The 19,248-nt window shown below is 41.7% G+C and overlaps 1 protein-coding gene across 1 annotated transcript in view; it reads right to left on the bottom strand.

Moving 5' to 3' along the window:
• Nucleotides 1-18,517, bottom strand: part of KCNN2 (potassium calcium-activated channel subfamily N member 2) — a 77,026-nt gene extending 58,509 nt beyond the window's left edge. The window contains exons 1-3 of the mRNA XM_074165962.1: nt 18,496-18,517; nt 17,026-18,191; nt 16,664-16,759 (exon numbers count right to left, since the gene is read on the bottom strand). Coding sequence (XP_074022063.1) covers nt 16,664-16,759; nt 17,026-18,191; nt 18,496-18,517 — 1,284 coding nt within the window. The remainder of the gene's footprint in view (nt 1-16,663; nt 16,760-17,025; nt 18,192-18,495) is intronic.
• Between the last annotated feature and the right edge of the window lie 731 nt (nt 18,518-19,248).

Here is a 19,248-nt window from a genome sequence, read left to right as displayed (position 1 = left end):
TACATATCAAATACATGTCAAACTGGTAGTATTTTAAAATTTCTTTTAAAGATTCAAAATCTCCTGAAAAAGCAATGGTCTTTTGTCCTCCCTTTTTACCTACCATCTTCACAGATTTCAAAAAGAATTCTATATGCAGAAAGACAATTCAAGAAAAATGATACCTTAAGCACTGATTCAATTTAAATGATGAGAATAGAAGAACGCTGAGTTAAACTTAGGCATTAAAATTTGATCTTACAATTTTCATAGAAGAAAAGGTTATTTAATCATTGAGTTTTTTAAAAGCTTTAAGATGTAATTATGGAATACATACTTGTTAACTTATTCACCTGTCAGCAGAAGAAATCCTAACATGCTACAAAGAATGAAGTTTCTCAGTAGCGCTCAGTAGAACGGGTTATGTTTGCAAACACAGGAGATCCCTATCAACTTCCTTTGTCCTCAGCTGTGCCAATTTCTTCTACAGAAAATAATATTTTAAAGTGATAATATCTTCAGCTACCATATAATGAGATTTAGGAGGTGAAAACATGGAAAGTAGGAAACACCAGAAGCTACAAAGTACCACAAATCCAGTACAAGCATTTCTGTTTCATAAAAATATTAACATTTCAAAATCATATATATGAGGAAGATTTCCTTAAAATTCTGTGTTTCTAAATTCAAGCTATGATGGATATGAAACACTCTGGAACAAATATGGGCATCTAAAACAGGTTGTGAATAACAACTACATTGGAACATACTGAAATGACACAGAAATTAATACAGGATTTCATGCACATTTTATATACTTGCAATTATGCAATGTACTAAACACAAGTTTCACTTTTAATTTGGAAGATACAGACGTATTTGTGCATGCCTGCATGCTTGGCTAGGTACATTTTCCTGTTTGGAAAGTGAGAAAGGTAAATGAATGAAGAAGAGAAAGAACAGCTGAACAGCACAATTTAAAGGGTATGTATAGACCCTCTCAGCTGCTTTCAGTCAATCCTGTTATAATAACCATGCATTAATTTCAAGACACTACTCCTCATTTGAACAGAGAATGACGACAGCAATAAAAAGAGAACATAATGAACGAGTGAGCAAACTCTTCCTATAGAATGGAGTCCTGCGCCCCACAGAGAAGGTCAAACTCCAGTCAAGGTCAAAGATGTTACACCTGTTTATAGATTTCAAATTTCTTATAATTATTCAGTGTTGAAATCTAATGTAAGTAATGTAAGTATGCTGCAAGGTTCTTCAAATACAGAAGTCTCATATACCTTTACTAAGTCTCCACTCTATAGAAAAAAATTTAAGTTTATTTTCACCTAAAATTATGTAATGTTTTTCCAGCATGTTGTGTGTAAATGTAACGTAAATCAATCTTTAACTTTAAATAAACTTGGTATTTTTAATGCCACACAGAAAAAATGTGAAAATAAATATCCTAACAGAGATATTTATATAGGTAAGTGCATATCTACATAACACTTTTGTTAAACATTCATGTAACAACAGATCAGGAAAAAAGCAACACATTCAAAGTAGACTGCACAAAATGACAACTTAGATCAGAGACTTCCTGAAGCTACTTAAACAAAAGGAGAGAAGATAATTTTGTAAATAATTAGTATATCAAAAGCAGGCTATTGAGCATGTTGGTGAATGCAAAGAGTAAGGAAACTAGCCATTTTCTAAAAATGCCTTTGCACTCCAAGTAAAAGAACAGATCAGAAAACTGTATCACTACGTTGCTGTAATACAGTGAGGATATGTTAACACAGGAGCAAAAAGGAAGCAATAAACAGTGATGAAGTAGCACCAGCTGTACCCCTGGAAGGATTCCTTGCAGAAGGGGATTCAACTGTACTCACAAACATACTGTTGCAATCGTTTAATTTAAAAACCCAAATTTAAAATGGTTAAATACTGGAGTGACTTAAACCTTATAAAAGAACCGACGGGACTATGATTCAGAGTAGCAAAATACAGCCTCTGGAACTGCTGATTTACCAAAATTTTTGACCAGACATTTTTCAATAGTTTGTAGTTCCCAAAACATTATACAAACAAAAAGGCCATTACGGTACTCTGAGGGGAAGAAAATACTGATTTTTTTCTCACTACTCCAAGGAGCCAAGTTATTGTCCCACAGCACCCCATTAAGTACAAATGATTTAAAACCATATGGTGGTGCAAGATAGACATCTCAAGCCTTTAACTCAGTTCCCCCTAACTAGGGGATGAAAAAGACCTTCTTCTGTCATCAAAACGCACATAAACAAATGGTCTGTAAGTTATCTAAAGGACTGTCCTTGACCTTGGAGAGCCTGCAGGAGTTCCTGAGGGCTGCTGTACACCTCAGCCTAAGTACAACACCACAGAGCAGAGACTTTAGTGGGTTTAGATCATACAGAAATGGGTTTAGATCATGAGGCATCAAACACCTTCTGCGTGCAAAGAACAGAAGGCACAGAACACGTTTTTCATAAAAGTACATGAGGCCTCGGCTATCTCATATTTTCCAGAATGTTACCCACATCCAGAGTTAAAACCAAACTTTCTAATAGGTCATTAGAAATTGGTCCACAACCTCTTGTGGATATAGCTCTCTACCAAGCAAAACATGCTTAGTTCATTCAAATGGGGAAGATAGACTGCTCTATCACTTATACATGTACACATGCACATGTGCCCTGCCCAGTTATAAAAATGCCAATTTAAACAGAGGATTGTAAAAGTCTGGTACGTAGCTTCAGCACAAAAATTATTATTTGCATAGTATATTTATTTAAATTTGGCATCCCTGTGCAAAATGAGTTTTTCATAGTTATTGGTATTTTTACATCAATGCATGTAAAAAAAACACATGTTAATGTGTGCTCGTGGCTAAGCAGGCTCAAAATACTTCTCTCAATGACTATGTTTAAACCTTAACATCTCAGGAAGGGATGCGTAAAAGAGGCCCAGACCATTTATAGTCTTTGTGAACCACATTTTCAGAAGTGCAGCATCAAAAACTTTACATAAAAATACATCTGAATAATACATCTTAGTTACTTTGACAGCCAACACATAACCACAACCATTTAAAAAAACAAACGTGTTAAACAACACTCTTACCAGGTTTCTTATGTCTTGTTTGTATGGCTTTTTTTAACCTCTGTCTCTTAGATCATTATAAAAAACCTACCCCAAATAATCCATGAGATTTTTTACAAATAAAGGACACTTACGATCACCGAAACTAACACAGGGTTAAATTCTGTTTAAGCACACAAGGTTAAATTCCGCCAAACCATATTTCCCTTTTTTAAATTATATATTGAGAATACTCTTTTTAGCTTTCTCTCTCCAAAGATATTCAGAGGCGTATTTTTAGATGGTACTGGCCTGACTTTCACCTCCATCATTCATCTCAAACTGTGAAATAGTTTAACCCTTCAACAGCCTACAATGCCGACAGACCACTATAGGACTCAGCAATTGCTGGGACATACGTAATTTCTTTTCATATAGGTCTCTCCATATATATGTATATGTGTGTGTGTATATATATATATATGTATATATGTGCTCCAGGGATCCAAAGAATGTGAGATGCTCCTAAAAATGTCATTCTTTCTACCCAGTAACTTTGTATCCAGCTAATTGTATTAAGAATTAATATCCAAGGAGTATGGAGGAAAAAAAAGGACATTCCAAGATACCAAGATTTCTTTCCCAATGCTATGGAGAAGAAGAACCCCCTGAGAAAAATGTAATTATGCATTGAGCTAAAAAATCATTACAAGCTTATAAAAATATAACAAAATCAAAAGAATTAGATAATGAACTCATTAATAGAAAGGGCTGGTTTAAGAAAAAAAAAGATTAATATCAAAAGAAAAGTTTTTTTCACTTTCATGACTAAAAAGATATTTCACAATAAAATCTCCTAATTTAAGTTGTTTTGGACTTTTGCTGGAACAATCACAGCTGAGATTCCTTAGATGTGTAATCAACAGGGACATATTTAGTTATATGTGTTTATGAAACTGTGAACTAAAACCAAGGTCCAGAAATAAAAGTCCCCCACTCAGGGTTACTATATTCATTTGAGATACCCAGTAAACCTATCAGTAAGTGACTGAATTAAACTGACTGAATCAGGAGTTTCTACAAACTCAGTATCCACGACAGGTATTTCTTCATTTTAACAACATTCTTAATTTAACGGCTATTTCATTATACCAAAATATCAGATCCCATCCTCTCCAGCTGCCTAAAACACAATGCGAATAAGCTCTTTAAGTTACCACATGTAGGTTTCCATCCAGCATCAGCAGTTCCCAAAAGCTCTTGTGACTGGGGTTGACAGTCAAAAATGTTCTCCAAATGGATACAGAAGGAGCATGACTTAATAAAGCTCTGAATATTACTGAAGTGTAAGACGAATAACAGAAAAAGAACAGTTGAAATAGATCTGCATAAACATGCAAAACAAGAAAATAGGACCAGTTCACTAAAACAGTATTAATCTTGTTTAATACTATTTATTATTAAGTTATTTAAAAAGCAGGGAAGACATAACAAAGAAAATAAAAATAATGTGTACATTATTACATAACAGATATCTTTACTAAAGAAGACACTGGGTAACCCAGAGCAATCCAGAACAGCGGCTTCATCCAATTGACAGGGACGGAATGAAAAAGATACGTAGCTTTCAACCACCGTTTTTTTTTCCCTCAAGAACTGAGCAAGGTTATTTGGATGTAGTCAGCCCTTAGGAAACATTTCACCACCTAACCTAACCTAACCTAGCATAACCTAGCCTTACCTAACCCAACCTAATCCAACCTAACCACAACCTGTTAATAACTCAGCTCCCATCGGCTGCCAATCCACGCTAACCCGTGCTTTTGCTGGCCTGCGCTAGCTCACTCTCCCTGCTAAGAGAATGCAGCAGGGCATGAGCTATACCAGCTTTATTACATCTAAAAGGGAAAGCTGCAAAGAAATAGTGAATTAATTGCTGAGGTTGCCTTTGCACTTCCAAAAACGTAAATAAACGACCACACTGAACAAACTACCATGCTGATAAAATAATCACAAAACAAACCAAAACAAAATATCTTTGAAAACTTCATCTGGTCTTTTAAGTCTGCAACAATTGCTACGCTGATCTTGGCAGTACGGGGATGGAAACACTGATTTCAAAGTTGGGGATGAATTTAGTTCTGCACTGAAGCAGAAGTTCCAAAACTTTGCATATAAAGAACACAGTACATCTTCCTGCAAAATAACTGTGCTTTTTTTATAGAACTAATCTTTAGAATGAATTTTTAAGAAACCTAGTGGTCTTTGCTTTATTTTTCCCGATTTCAAGTACCTCAAGAATAAAGTAACTCTGATTCTACAACCTTCTTGCAGAAGAAAAACTCACTGGGGAGAACTATCTACATTCAATGTTTTTATGCTGTTAATTTTAAATTATTATTTTACAATTCTTCATTTAGGATTTGTTTTTCTTCATTCAGTACTAAAAATAATTTGTTCTACAGATCACTGCATGAAGAAATGCCATCTCCCAAAACGGCTGCCATCTGCCACTGTTCCCAGAGCGAGAGAAGCTTCGCTCTCTTCAGGGATGATCAGCTTCATTACTCCTAGGAAAACTGGAAGCAATTAAAAAAAGGATGTATTTTCTGAAGAAATTGGCAATATTTTTGCAAGCGAATAGGGGAAACAGAAGTTAAAGGAAGAAACACCGAATCTGAAGCTAGATAAAATGAGCTAACTCATTCATTCTGCCAAAGGAGTACACCAGTGACTCTAAATTTAGGAACTTGTTTTTAAGGAATGACTGGTACCAACACATCATATGCACAAGAATTTGTCTTCTTAGTTACTCCTTTGGTGTTTACTTACAACATGTATACTTCAGGTATTTTGGAAAGTTTGCATGTTTGTTTTTAAGCTGGGTAAATATTTATTTAACTGACCATGGGTGTATACACATTAGCACAACAGGAATTATAAAGTCCCTGTAGTGTTTTTACTGTCTCAGGAACACAGTTAAACTCGGAACTCCAATTAAGGACATGTTTAAAATAACTCCAAATACAGAAATCCAAAATCTAAGTGTTTAAGTGTTGTCCTAAAGCGTGACCACTTAAATAAGGAAAACTAAGAATCAGGCAGCAGGAAAAGTGCAGCGGAGTTAGTTATGCTTGTATATTTAAAAATCCTAACAAACATAGTCACGCACTAATCCTAAGTGTGTAGAGGCATTCGGGCAAGAACTGCCTCTGTAATTTCCCCTGGCAAGTAAAACTGGGAGGGAGGGGCAATAAAGCAGGTATTCACTTAGTACGTTTTCGTCCTGAAAGCTTAAAATAGGCTTTTGGCTAAACCATACAGCAGGTAAAGTCTTCAAACTGCTCCAAAGATTAAGTTAAAATATCTTTAAGAAGGGCAATTTCAATATCAGGTTAAATAAACTTAGACACGAGTTTCTTTATACTGTTTTACTTGATCACTACTATTTATGACTGCAGCTGCTTCCTCAGAAAAAAAATTTCAAAAAGCTCCCCCAAAACCCAAATCCCAGCATATTCTGTCAAACACCTCTTAGTTCTTGTTGCTGTCTCATTAATTATTTGAATGTTACAGCTTCATCAGATCTGTCTAGTTTAGAGCAGCGCTCTCAGTTAAAACATGCTCTGTCCTCAAAGCTACTGTTTTTTAAAGTCTGCAAATCAAATACTTGAAACAAGTTTGCACTGAGTGCTGCCAACCCCCTTATCTTCCACATTTTAAACATAAAATTGCTATTCAACCCGTTTTAGAGAGTTTCATTTTCACAGCCATTATGCTCAATGGGACAGTCCATGGCAGCAAAAAGCCACGTCCAGCAGTTAACACACATACCAGCCACAACATACCTGCTAAAGTCACAGCTGAAACACAAGAACTATTAATTTTGGATGAGCTGACATCTCTGATCACAGGCTGGATATAAAAAACCTGTTCACCTTTTTTATTTTCCTTCCAAGCGCCAAATGGTAGGGGAAAAGAATGGTCTGCCAGCTTACAGCCACACTGCTAAATTTCTCATCTGGCTCCGCTGCATCCCATTCTGTTCCTGGGAGGTAGGCAAATGTCTATTCATATATGGCTGCATCTAAAGATGGAGAAAGAACATTGTCCTATCTGACAACCAAATCTGGAAAGCAGACTGGCCATGGTAGTCTTCTATCAATTTTTTTGTTGTTTTTACACATTTTATCATTAAACTAACTTAAAACTATATTGAAGCTGATCTGGGAATATATCAGGCCCGGCACTGGTCTATCCTACTGCAGAAATCATAACAGAATGCAGGTTACTGGCTTTTACCATGAAGCCCAAACCTGAAAGAGAACAAAAGGAGGGGCTGGGCTTAGTGCAAAACCACTTTACCCAGGACACCATTCAGATGAGGATCGTGTTCAGTAGTAGCTGTCATGGGGTGCATTTTCAGCTACGCTGGAATTTGGGTGGACGAGAATTTCTCCTGATTCAGCTCATTCCCTATGCAGAGGCCAAGAACAGTTCTTGGGCAGTATCCCACAAAGGAATCTACAATCAAAGGAACCCATTACATAGAGTCTGGATGTCATAGCTGCATGGCCGAAACTGAATTTTACAGCTACTGCAGAGAGCAGCTTTGTGGGCAAAGGAAAAGTGGGTAAAGAGCATCCTTAGCTTATTCATAAATCAATGTCTGTTCAAGCATTTCTAAGAATTCTTGAAAAGATATGTTAATAATGACAAAGGTTCAAAGCTTTAGCATATAATGAGGATGCTCTAAATTGAAAGGCTGTGAAGATCCCACTAATTTAGACACTCACAAATGCAGATTCTCCTCTGAAGTCAAAACACACCTCAAATGTGCATGACTGGTGTAAAAATGGTAACTGATGTTGTATCAGAAATGCAGTGAGAATACTTTCGAAAATACTTCATTAAACCTAGGTGCTATCAGTGAATGCTCAGTGATCATTATTGCTAGTTACATTTACTATGTGTTTTGGGTAGGAAGCAATTTATTTTGTGCTATCTAGACACACCTGAACATTCTTTCTCCAGTTTCCCAGTGTGAAATCAGAGTTCTATCCATGTGAATTTTGTGAATGCGATGGTACAGACTGAATGGGTTACTGTGCAATTTTTATTTTTAATTAAAGACATGCCTCATTCCCTGGCTGCAACAGATCTTATTCTTTAAGAGCATAGCAACCATCACAAAACAAGAAATACCATTTGCCACCTGGGATGAATCTTTGTTTTGTTAAGAGACTGAAGATGAATCATTGCTTCATAATGCATTATTGTAGGGAAAGACACTACTGTAAGAGGTCAGGGGCAGGGCAGGTGTGAATGTCTACATATAACTGTAGTAATGCCACAGAAGTTGCAGTGCTATGAAAGCTGGAATAAACAACTGTAACAGCAATAAAATGCTTCACAAAGATTGCCAACACTATTTCATTAGGAAGTACCGTGGAACACTGCATTCATTTTACATTGTGGTGTTTGGGACATCCGCTGAAGTAGGCGGATAATTCTTGAAAATTATAGACATAGCTGGATTGCAACAACAGTGTCTTATTTACATGACAAATGACTGATCTGAGCATAAGACTAGAAGATAGGCAAGGTTGAGCTTCAAATGCAGTTACAAAGCCTTCCCCAGATTGCTTCCACAGAACTTGAACTCTTGGTCTCAGTGTTCCCTTGCGTAAAAACATCATTTAAGGGACAGAAAAAAAATTTAAGGATTCATCCAGGTAATTCCCTTTGACAATGAAAACTACAATACAAATGCTTGTCATCCATGCGTTTCCTTCTCTACAGGCTGTCTTACACCTACCATCAAACCACAGAACTGATGTATAACTGTTTATGGAAGACACACAGCTACACTCTAAAATACTGTAAGCAACAATATTTATTGCAGACTACAGGTAAGAAAGCTCAGGAAGCTCTTTACCCACAGATAACAATAAAATCTATGGATATGAGCCTATATATATTTATTTCTCAATTCTTTTTTATTTCAAATATGCTCTTTTACAAGTAAAAGCTCCTCCTTTGCCTCTGGTAACTTCTTCTGAATGCCCACATTCAGTATCAAGCTAGGTCCCTTCCCGAAGATGCATCTTTATCAGCAGCAGTGGTTTTGCAAGACAAATTATACTTAAGAGTTATGCCTGTACAGCCTTTTAATTCACTATTTATGACCCTCATGGCTCCTGCAGCCTTCAGTAACTTTGTAGTATGTATTCAATTAGAATTCGATAAACAATTCTGTTGGTCAATCACATAACACAGAACCCAGCTCTCCCCTATTTAACAGGATAGCTCAACAGTAGTAATATGCATAAAAGTTTAGAAGGTGCCACTTTGACAGCATGGATTTTTCTTTTAATAAATATGTGTCTTTACAAAAAAAAAAAACCAACCCACAGCAAATTGCTCTTAAAAAGGCTAAGAGTAGCAATTTTAAAATATAAAGATATTTAAGGCATACCCTTTGGTTTTCCTATATATGGATTTCACAGCGGTATTTCCATCTGTCATGAAAAGGTTTAGTATTTCCTCAAAAGAAATTTAATTCTGAAAGGTCAAAATGAATGAGATATGGCAGCACCTTAGAAGATGCATACATGCCTCTTCAGAATTCATCCCTCTACACTTCCTCACGGAGTATCTAATGTTCACACTCTTTTGTTTTTAAAATGTCAATATTAAACTGTATTTATTAAGGTTTGTTTTCACACAGAAGGTGCACAATTGCAGGGAATGTTCAAGAGGGAAAAGCTGAATGAATTAGTAAGTTACAAATGTGTGATTCCCAGCAACTAAATTAAAACAGTATTATATAAAATATTTATGTATGATATTAACTGAGCATTTTCAGTTGCAAAGGCCTGGGTTCAGATACACTAGTTTAAAGAGTAAAATGTTCATCTTTTACCACTCCCTTTACACAAAAAATTCTTTCTAAGCTGTTAAACATGTTCTCATGACAATTCACATTTTTCAATGTAATATAGTTAATGTTATCAAAAAAAAAAAAAAAAGGCATTAAAAAAGTGATATTAAATTCTAAATTTTTTTGTCTTGTCCTGATGTGTAACTTTTTGCCACAGAACAGAACTGTGGAAACTTCATCACAAAATTACTGTTTTTTCTGTATACTTTCCAGTTTATTTTCAGTTAATAAAAGAAATTTTGTACAATGACCAATATCTCCAGCTTACCTGAAAGCTAATTACAGGATCAATTACAGCCTCTTCTCTTAGGGTTAATTTATGTCTTAAAAGGAGCTTCATAGGCTCAGAGCAGTAATTCACCCTCTAGTAAAGGAGTGTGACAACAACTTTCATCATCGAAATCAAGAGTGAAAACAGCTGATTGAAGTTGCATAGAAGCTTTCGAACAGCTTTTTAATTCTCCCAAGTCCTAAGCAGCAGCCATTCCTGTTCTGATCTTTGCTCAAAACAGACCATAAATATGTCTCAAATCAAATTCAAAGCACAGATTACTACATTTAGTAGATCACACACAAACGAGAACCAGAATCACAAAAGCATTAATCTACACTTGTCAGTCTTGGCACACTCTCACTTAAAACTCAAGCAAACCAGAGCTGCAGTGAGTACCTGACAGAATTTTCTGACTTGAAGTCCCCACAGTTGAAGGATCTGCACGTACAATACTTTCACATTGAGATGTGCCTGCAGGATGCCTCTAAGATCACAGGCAACAGTGTCTCTCTTGATTTCAGCTAAATTACACAATCTACTCAAATCAAGAATCTGATATCTAGTTACAAATGTTCTCCTCCAACAGGGGTGATTACAAACCTTCTCACACTTCATTATGCATTACTACGTCTTGACAAACTTCTAACAGCCGCATTAAAAAATACTCAGAACAACGGTGCATATGAATAGATAATCCTAGGTATCGCCAGGCCAACCATTCAGTGTCCTGACCATCAGGTACAATCTCCTCCTACGTCCTAATGGAGCCTGTCGGAAATAGAGGCACTTTCTACATGTAACATTAATGCAAAAGGCCTCAGATCCTTTTGGATGCTGACCAACATTCAAGGATTTTCTAGCCTGCCTTCCATGCCACATGCATTACAGTGCTGTGTTTCAGAGACACAGGGCACCTGTAACTTTTCCTAGATCAACAGGTTCTGCAGATACAATCTATCAAAAGTGTACTGAATGGAACTATAACTAAGTATTTTCACAAAAATACTCTGAAGTGTTAATTTGACAGATATGGTGTCCTCGGATTCCTACATGATTTTCTCCTATTCAATACACATATGGAATGCTCTGTTTAATACACATATGGAATTCTTTGTTTAATACGTATATGGAGTAACTTTTGAGCCTGTACATGAAGTTACTGTATCCTCGATCAAAACTGCTACACAATGAGTTTTGTTGTTGCCGGATCCAAGGCCTATTAAAATAAATAGAAAAAAAAAAATAATAAATCAGTACTTCTCAAAGTACAGGATTCCAGTATGAATAAAATTATCACTCAAAGTTTATTTCTTGATTCTCGCCTGTTATTCAACAGACTTGCTCTCTGTGCTCTTAATCTAACTCATTTGTTTCTGCAGCAGCAGATTTACAGTCTGTGTGTGCAATCCCTGATGTTTTAATGTACCTAAGCAAAGGCAAGTGAGACTCAGCACACAGTCAACACATTGCCAGCATGACAGCTAATGAGATGCACATGTACGATGCCAGTGAAGGCATAACTATAATATAGACTTAAAAAATAAATAATTTGGACTGCAGAATACCCATTACTTCTTATGACAGAAAACTATAAGGGAGTTTAACTTCAGATTTGTTCATGACTGCAGAATTTTTACTCCAGAACTTTCCACTGATGCCAGTAAGATAAGGAAACTCCCGAAAATACTGTTTACTACTATCATAAATTATGGAATTTATTTGCACAATAAACAGGTCAAGATATGTATTTGTTACCATTCTTTGCTGTTTCCTGACAGTGCCCGTACCATTTCTTCCAGTTTTCAGGAACAGGGGAAACAAAAAAGATTCCTTATTCTTCAGCAAGATATTTCAGCTCTCAGCTGTGGTAACTTTCCATAAAGTTAATGAAGACTGAAAGTGTTTCTCTCCAAATCCACCAGTAGCACATTATATTCCCTCCACTTCAGAACCATCTGGGAACCAAAGCTGCTTTTTCCCTGGAGCCCCGGGACGCTCTGCTTTGAAAGAAATGGCTTAACCTTAACCTTGGAGTTTGCAAGACTTTTGACCAGCATTCTACCTAAGTATGAACTAGCAACACATTTTAGAAGTGGTTAGAAATCTCAACTGACATACCAAAAAAAAATAAGATTTCTATTCACTTTTACCAAATTCCAACAATTTTTGTCTTTCTGCATGAGTGAGAGCATCTGTATCAGGGAGAAGGCAATGAGGTTCAGATCCTGTCCAGGAGAGCACAGGTTAGCATTACTCAGGTTACTATTATTCAGGAAGAGACAAAAGATCTATTTTTCAATAAAAGTAGAAAAACTGCCACTTTACCATGTGACCTGCCACCCAAAACTTTCTTAAATTCTACTTTATTTGTTGATCTAACAGCAAATTCCACTAGAGAAATGTGGAATGGAACAGTAAGTTGTCTAGGAACTACAATTTTAACTGTGTTCCATGCTGCTGCTTTAATTATGTAAAATAGTATTAAGTAACAAACTGTTTATGCATGAAGTGGATAATTTATACATGAAAAATTATTATGATAATTGGATCATTCTATCTTCTTAGCTCTTCCCTCCTCCACCTCTTCAAACTCTCATCTGGAGTAATAGACAGAGAAATACCTGTTCTAGGCTGCGGTAAGGATGAATTACATTTTTCCCATTGATCTTCCAAACACAGGGCACTTGCTCTGAAGAACTGAATCAACAAACACACAAGCTTGGAGAGACAGCAATGCATATTTCATTATCTCCCAAATGTGGTGGTCTTAACAGCATGATAGGCATCACAACAATGGACCAGAAAGAGGACACACACATTTGGGGTTGTCACTATCCTCAACTCCAACATTGTTACTGTTGCTCATTAGGGTTTTTTTCCAGAAGGGGGAGGGAAATGAAGGAAACTTTCTTGTAATTTGTATCATCTTTTCTAGAAATGACAATGTAAGCTATGAATTATCATTTAAACCCAGCTGGTTTCATCTGACTTTTATTACAATCCTAACACTAACTCACATTTATTGAATTTAATAACAGCTTACACTTTATTCTTAGAGTTATACAGGAGAATGAATACACTGCGATCACTGGATACCTATTTGATGAAAATATTCTAACATTTCCAGTACTTCACAAGATTATGTAGCATCCATACAGTTATTCCTGCCTAAATCCTAAATGCGTAAAACTCCCTTCTGGAGATTTTGGTCTGTCAGAGGCCGAGCTCCGGACAAGTTCCAGGGATTCAAAAAACAAAGCCGCCGTGTCTCTTAAGAGGGTCTGAAACATGCCCGGGGGGTTGGATGTGTCGGCGGGCGGCGGGGGAGTCACCGGGCGGGAGCGGGCGTGGGCGCGGGGCCGCCCGCACCCTGCGCGACGTGCGGAGCTGTCTGCGGTGCTGAAAAGGCGGCGGCGGTGGAAAACACCCCACCCCCGAGGGGCCAAAGGTGCTCCAGCTCTTTCACCGCACACCAATCCCGGTCTAACCGGGGGAAGGGACGACAAAGAAAAGTAATTTGTCTCACGTCGATAGAGCACACTCGGCTCTTGGGAAGAATCCCTACAAGTCTTTATAAACTTCCCTTCCTACTCCCTTAAAATGTTCAAATGGTCTGGGACAGGCAAACCCTAGAGCTTGGTTTAACTCACTGGCTGACTGTTTTCAAAGCAAAATAGATGGGCAAGGTCATTTTCATGGAAAGACTAGAGTCACCTGCTATGCTGCTAGGCACTGCCCCACAGACTTGCTTGCAGCATGGCTGTTTGGACTTCCGACCAATAAATCAAGGTCAAAGACTACTGAAAAGAATGAAAACGCTGATTTCCATTTGCAGGCATTTTAGGTCACTCAGAGCTTCCAAATATTAAATCTGCAATCAGTAACAATTAAAAAACTGTCATCTTTTTATTTCCCAATATGTTTTGTCCCATGCTTTGTAGAAAAATCTACTTATGTTTAGGGTGGTTTTCTTCCACCGGAGCATGAAACATACCACACCCCAAGCAGAATACATTGACCTTTTTCTGTTCTATAGAACAGTTTTTCTTCTCTCATTGCATTCCTGCTTATTTACACTGTATCACTGTTAAAATCTAAGTAGGCTTCAGAGAAGGATTAGAAAGTAACACTCAAACTTGAACAGGATTGACAAATAGCTGGTGCAAACAGTCCTCCAGGACATAACCAACCATCTGTGGGCATGATTCTACAGACGTGATTCATTCTACTGCACATAGCAGGCTATCTGCCGGAATTAAAGGCATGTGCCTTCAAAAAACAGTCAGCTTTAAAGATTATTTTAAAACCAGCATTTTCTTTAGCCTGGAGAAGAATCTTACGTTCCTAAACCAAAGTATTCTAAAGGTACTGTTGTTTTCAGATGTCAAGTGTAACATAAATTTGCGACCACAGACGAACATAAATTTTGCTCTGCATGTTCTTCATTTTATTTTTTAAAACTCAGGTGTGTGTACAAAACCAGACTGTGCCTAAATTAAAAAGCTAGCAGATATTTAACAGCTAAGAGCGGTACTATGCCCTTTCCTTCTAACAGGCTCCTTCAAAAAGAGAACTTCCTTTTTATTTTCAACATGAATGTCAGAGTCCCTTGAAGCTGCAGCTCACTCCAGGCCCTGCCATGACTGTTGCAGTTTTTGGTGTCTCTCAGACTGAAACATAGCGTATTGCTGTTTTACAGGCAGGTATATTTGTGTTATGTACTGTCAGGCAGCACTGAAAACTACACTAACCTTGATTAAGTCACATGATTGCATAACTCCTTCCACGTAATTGCATACATGAGGAAGTTCTTTAAAACGATCAATAAAAAAAAGAAAACTAAAAGAGAATTACAACTTTAGTTTTTTAAAGATTGTTTTTTCTGATCAGTAACACACTCCGAAGGGAATGAAAATTTGTAACTATCTACTTGGAAAAAACCACAACCAAATCTTGGAGTAACTACTTAGTATAAGCTGATGCATACAGGAACCTCTAACTCTTTGGCTATCTTGCACAAAATTTTCCATTTAAAGTTTATGGAAAATGCATATGGTAATCCAAATGTTTACAGAGGTTTTTTTCAGCTTTGCTCTTCATGCCTCAAGTACCACTTGTGGGAAGATAGACCAGAGAAGAGGGCTCCCACGTTGCAGCAGCACCATTTATTTATTTTTGTACAGATAAAGAAACCTCTTCATCAGTACTCCAGTAGTTTTTAGAGATGCTCTTTCACTAGAACATTTGTTTATTGAGTACAACATCATTAAACAGCTTGCAGTACCTTTGATATGAATGTAGAAAAATTGGGTTCTGAGCCAGGAATAGAAGTTTTGCATGTGCAAGGACTGCACAGCAGGATCCAATTTGGCAAAGAGTCTTCAGTAACATAATACTTCTCTAACATTACCCTAAGTAGGAGACTATGGTACCATTTCACATTGAAACTACAGCATTCATTTGCACAGAAACAGGGCACTATGCAATTCTTTTTTTCTTTTTTAATCATCGGTACCTGTGGAAAAGTCGTTTTTGCCCTTGAAAACTGTCATTTCAGCTTTTAGCTCAAGGTATCTTTAATCTGAAAAAGCAAAAGCACTGATATATCTGTGAGTAAGGTATTTTTCCCTTCAAAACTTTGAAATATATCTGTTGTATGTTTCAGTTGAGCTGAAATGCCAAATTATAATTTCTTGGTCAAAAAAATTACAACTGAAATTAGAACTAAGTCCCTCAGACAGAACCCATGACAGTATTTGTGAGACTTATTCTACAGCTTTATCATTATGTTCCTCCTACCTTTAGCCCTACCTTTCTTGACAGTTTTCATCTGTCACATTCCTAGTGGCTGTGCAGCACTAAATGAAATAAGTCGAACATAAGTTTTTCCCCTCCTCTTAAACATTCTCCTAGATTAAGCTCATATCTGAGACAGTGAAGATTACATACCTCGCACAGCGAAGACAACATACCTTGCACAGTGAAGACAATTAACCTTGCCGTCAAGATGAAACGCACAGCATGAGATTTAGTCATTGGGAAATAAAAGACTGTTGCTGCACATCTGCTACAGAAGACGGCAGGCATGTCACCGAGAAAGTGTGTTATAACCTCGGGGCTAAGCGATCCTATAGCACAACCGCAGGCGACAGTCCCTAGTGGGGAGAGCTTCCTGGCGCGTACGCACCCGCTGTGTTTCTCTCCAGGGCTGAGGTCCATTCACCAACTTGGGCAGGCACGCAGAGATCCCTTCTGCTTTTCGAGCCAGCGGGAAGTGCCGAGTACTTACCACCACCGCGCCCTTAGACAAACCGCCTCGCACCCCGAGCTATGCCAGCAATGCTTGCTCACCATGGAAGGAAACGTTTTACCTGGATTTCCCTTGCGTGGTACACGATGATGAGCCCGAGCAGGATGATGGTGGAGAGGCTAATAAGGCATTTCAGAGCAAGGGAATACAGCGACTCCTGCAAGAGAAAAGACACCGCCGTCCCTCAGAGACCCGCACACAGGGGCTGCTCCCGTCCCGCCGCCACCCCCGTCGCGGTCGCGGTCCCGGTCCCATGGAGGGCTGCCTCGCCACACGCTGCCGGCGGCAGAGAGGGGGCCGGCGGCAACCCGCCACGGGCCGGGACGGGCGGAACGGGGGAGGAGAAGCCCGGCCGCTCTGGGCTCTCCGAGGGGCCGGGGACCGCCGGACCGGCTGCCGGGCCGGCAGTGAGGCGGCGGGTACCTTGGTGTAGGCGCCCCAAGAGAGCTCGGTCTCGATGACCATGACGACGATGCCGAACATGCCGAAGATGAGCGCGTAGTCGCTGAGGCGCTTGCGCTTCTCGAAGAGCGCCCGGCGGTGCCCCAGCTTGTAGCCGATGTTCTGGTTCTTCTTCTTGCTGGACTTGCCCCCGCCGTTGTTGGAGCCGCCCGGGCCGGGGCCGGGGCCAGCGGGGCCGTAGAGCGCCAGGTTGTTGGAGTTGTTGTGCTCGGGCTTGGAGACCACGATCTCCGGGGCGGCGGGGGTGCCGGTGCCGGTGCCGGCGGCGGCGGGGCTGGCGAGCGGCGGCTGGAGCGGCTGCGACTCGGAGTCCAGCTCGTGTAGGTTCCTGCGGGACGAGCTCAGGTTGCTGAGCGGCCGCATGACGCCGCCGTTGTACCTGCAGCTGCTCATGGCTATTTCGGTGAAGGGGTTACTCTCCCGGCGCTGCTGCTGCTGCTGGTGGTGGTGGTGGTGATGGTGGTGGTGGTGGTGGTGGTGGGTGCTGCCGCTGCTGACACTGCTGCTGGGGCTGGCTGCCTGCTGCTGCTGCAGGCTATGGCACTGGTGGTACTGGGTGTACTGGTGAGGCTGCCTGGACGCGCCGGCATGGCTGGAGGGGGTGAGTTCGCTGACGTTCAGCTGGCTGCCCTGCCGGGAGGAGGCGGCGGAGGAGAGCGGCGAGGAGTGAGTCCGGAAGGCGCCGGAGAGGGGCGAGGAGGCGCGGAGCAGCAGGGGCAGGTTATCCCCCGCCGTTGCCGCCGCAGCCCCCTGGTAGGCGCAGTTGTTGCACTGGAGGCATGGGCTCTGCTGCTGCTGCTGCTGGAGGAGGAGGCTCTGCTTGTCCTGGCCGTGCTGCTGCTGCTGCTGTTGCTGCTGCTGACAGTGCGGCGGCGGGCGCTGCTGCTGCTGCTGTTGCTGCTGCTGCTGCTGCTCGGGGCCGAAGCCCGCCGGGAACTGCCGCGGCGCGTCCATGCCGGGGCCGTTAAAGCCGCAGGAGGACCGGGCGGTGGTGCACCCTGCGCAATGCGTTATGGTCGGCAGGGGAGAGTCCTGCTGCCGCCACGAAGGGCCCATCCCGGCTCCCGTAGAATCCAGCCGCCGCGTCCGATTGGTCGGGCGGACCAAAACAACGGGCATCACGTCACCTGGGGGGGGGGGAAGGGGGGGGGGAAGGGGAGAGGGGGGGGAACACCGGCCGCGGCGTGAGGCGGCGGAGGCGGCGCAGGGTCCCCCCGCCGCCCCGCCCGGGGATCCCGCCTCCCGCCCGCCCCGCGCCCGCAGGTAAGGGCTGCCCTCGCCCCCCGCCCCGCCCCGCCGCGGAAACCCGGGGGTTCCCGGGGGCGGGGAGCGCGGTCGCTCCCGGGATCGCCCCCTTCCCGCCCCCCCCCCCCTCCCCGCCTTCCTCCCTCCGCCATGACGGGGCTCCCCCGGCTCCCCGCCGCCGCTCACATCTGCGCCGTCGCCGGAACATGGGCGCCGCGCCGCGCTCCCGGAGCTGTCCAGCGGCGCCTCCCGCCCGCCGCCGCCCTGCAAAACACAGCGTGGCGCTGGGTCTCCCCTCCGCCGCCCCGCCGGGCCCGCGCCGCCCGCCCCGCGGCCTAGGGCCGTGGCCTGCGGCGGGCCGCCTTGGGGCCGGGCTGCGGGGAGCCCTCCCTGGCACATCTCGGGCCTGTCACGGAGCGGGGTGGGGAGGGGGGGGGGTGACGGGACACGACGGGTTCTACCGTCCCTCTGCTCCCTCCCTCGGCTGGAGAAGGGAGAGCCGGGCGCTGGGGCGTGAGGCCGCCACCCGGGACATGACGGGGGGGGGGGGGGGGGGGGGGCGGGGGGTTTAGGGGCTGAAGACCTGCTCCGGCGGGTTGGCAGGAGCTTTTTACCGTGAAACGGGGGGGTCGGTGTCACGGAGGAGCAGCGTTCCCCTCCGGCTCCGCTTCCCCGGCCTGCAGTGCCAGCCCAGCCCTGAAGTTGGTCGCCTGCTACCGTTTTGCCTCTCCCCCTCCCTTTCCCTCCCGAACTGTCACTGAGTAATTCATTCCCGCAGCTCCCTTTGGCAGAGTAATGTCTGCACCAGGTAAAGTCTCTTTTCTGCATTTATTTAAGGGAAGAATCGTGAAAACGGTAAGTGGTTTACCTTGTTACATCTGTGCCATTCTTGTCACCTAGGTGAGATTGTAAGAGGGCTTTCTTTTTTTTTACTTTTTT

The sequence above is a fragment of the Numenius arquata genome, chromosome Z (genome assembly GCF_964106895.1).
Source record: "Numenius arquata chromosome Z, bNumArq3.hap1.1, whole genome shotgun sequence".
In the NCBI taxonomy this organism is placed as follows: Eukaryota; Metazoa; Chordata; class Aves; order Charadriiformes; family Scolopacidae; genus Numenius; species Numenius arquata.
The sequence above is the reverse complement of the archived record's forward strand: the minus strand, read 5'-3'. Positions and strand labels throughout refer to the sequence as shown.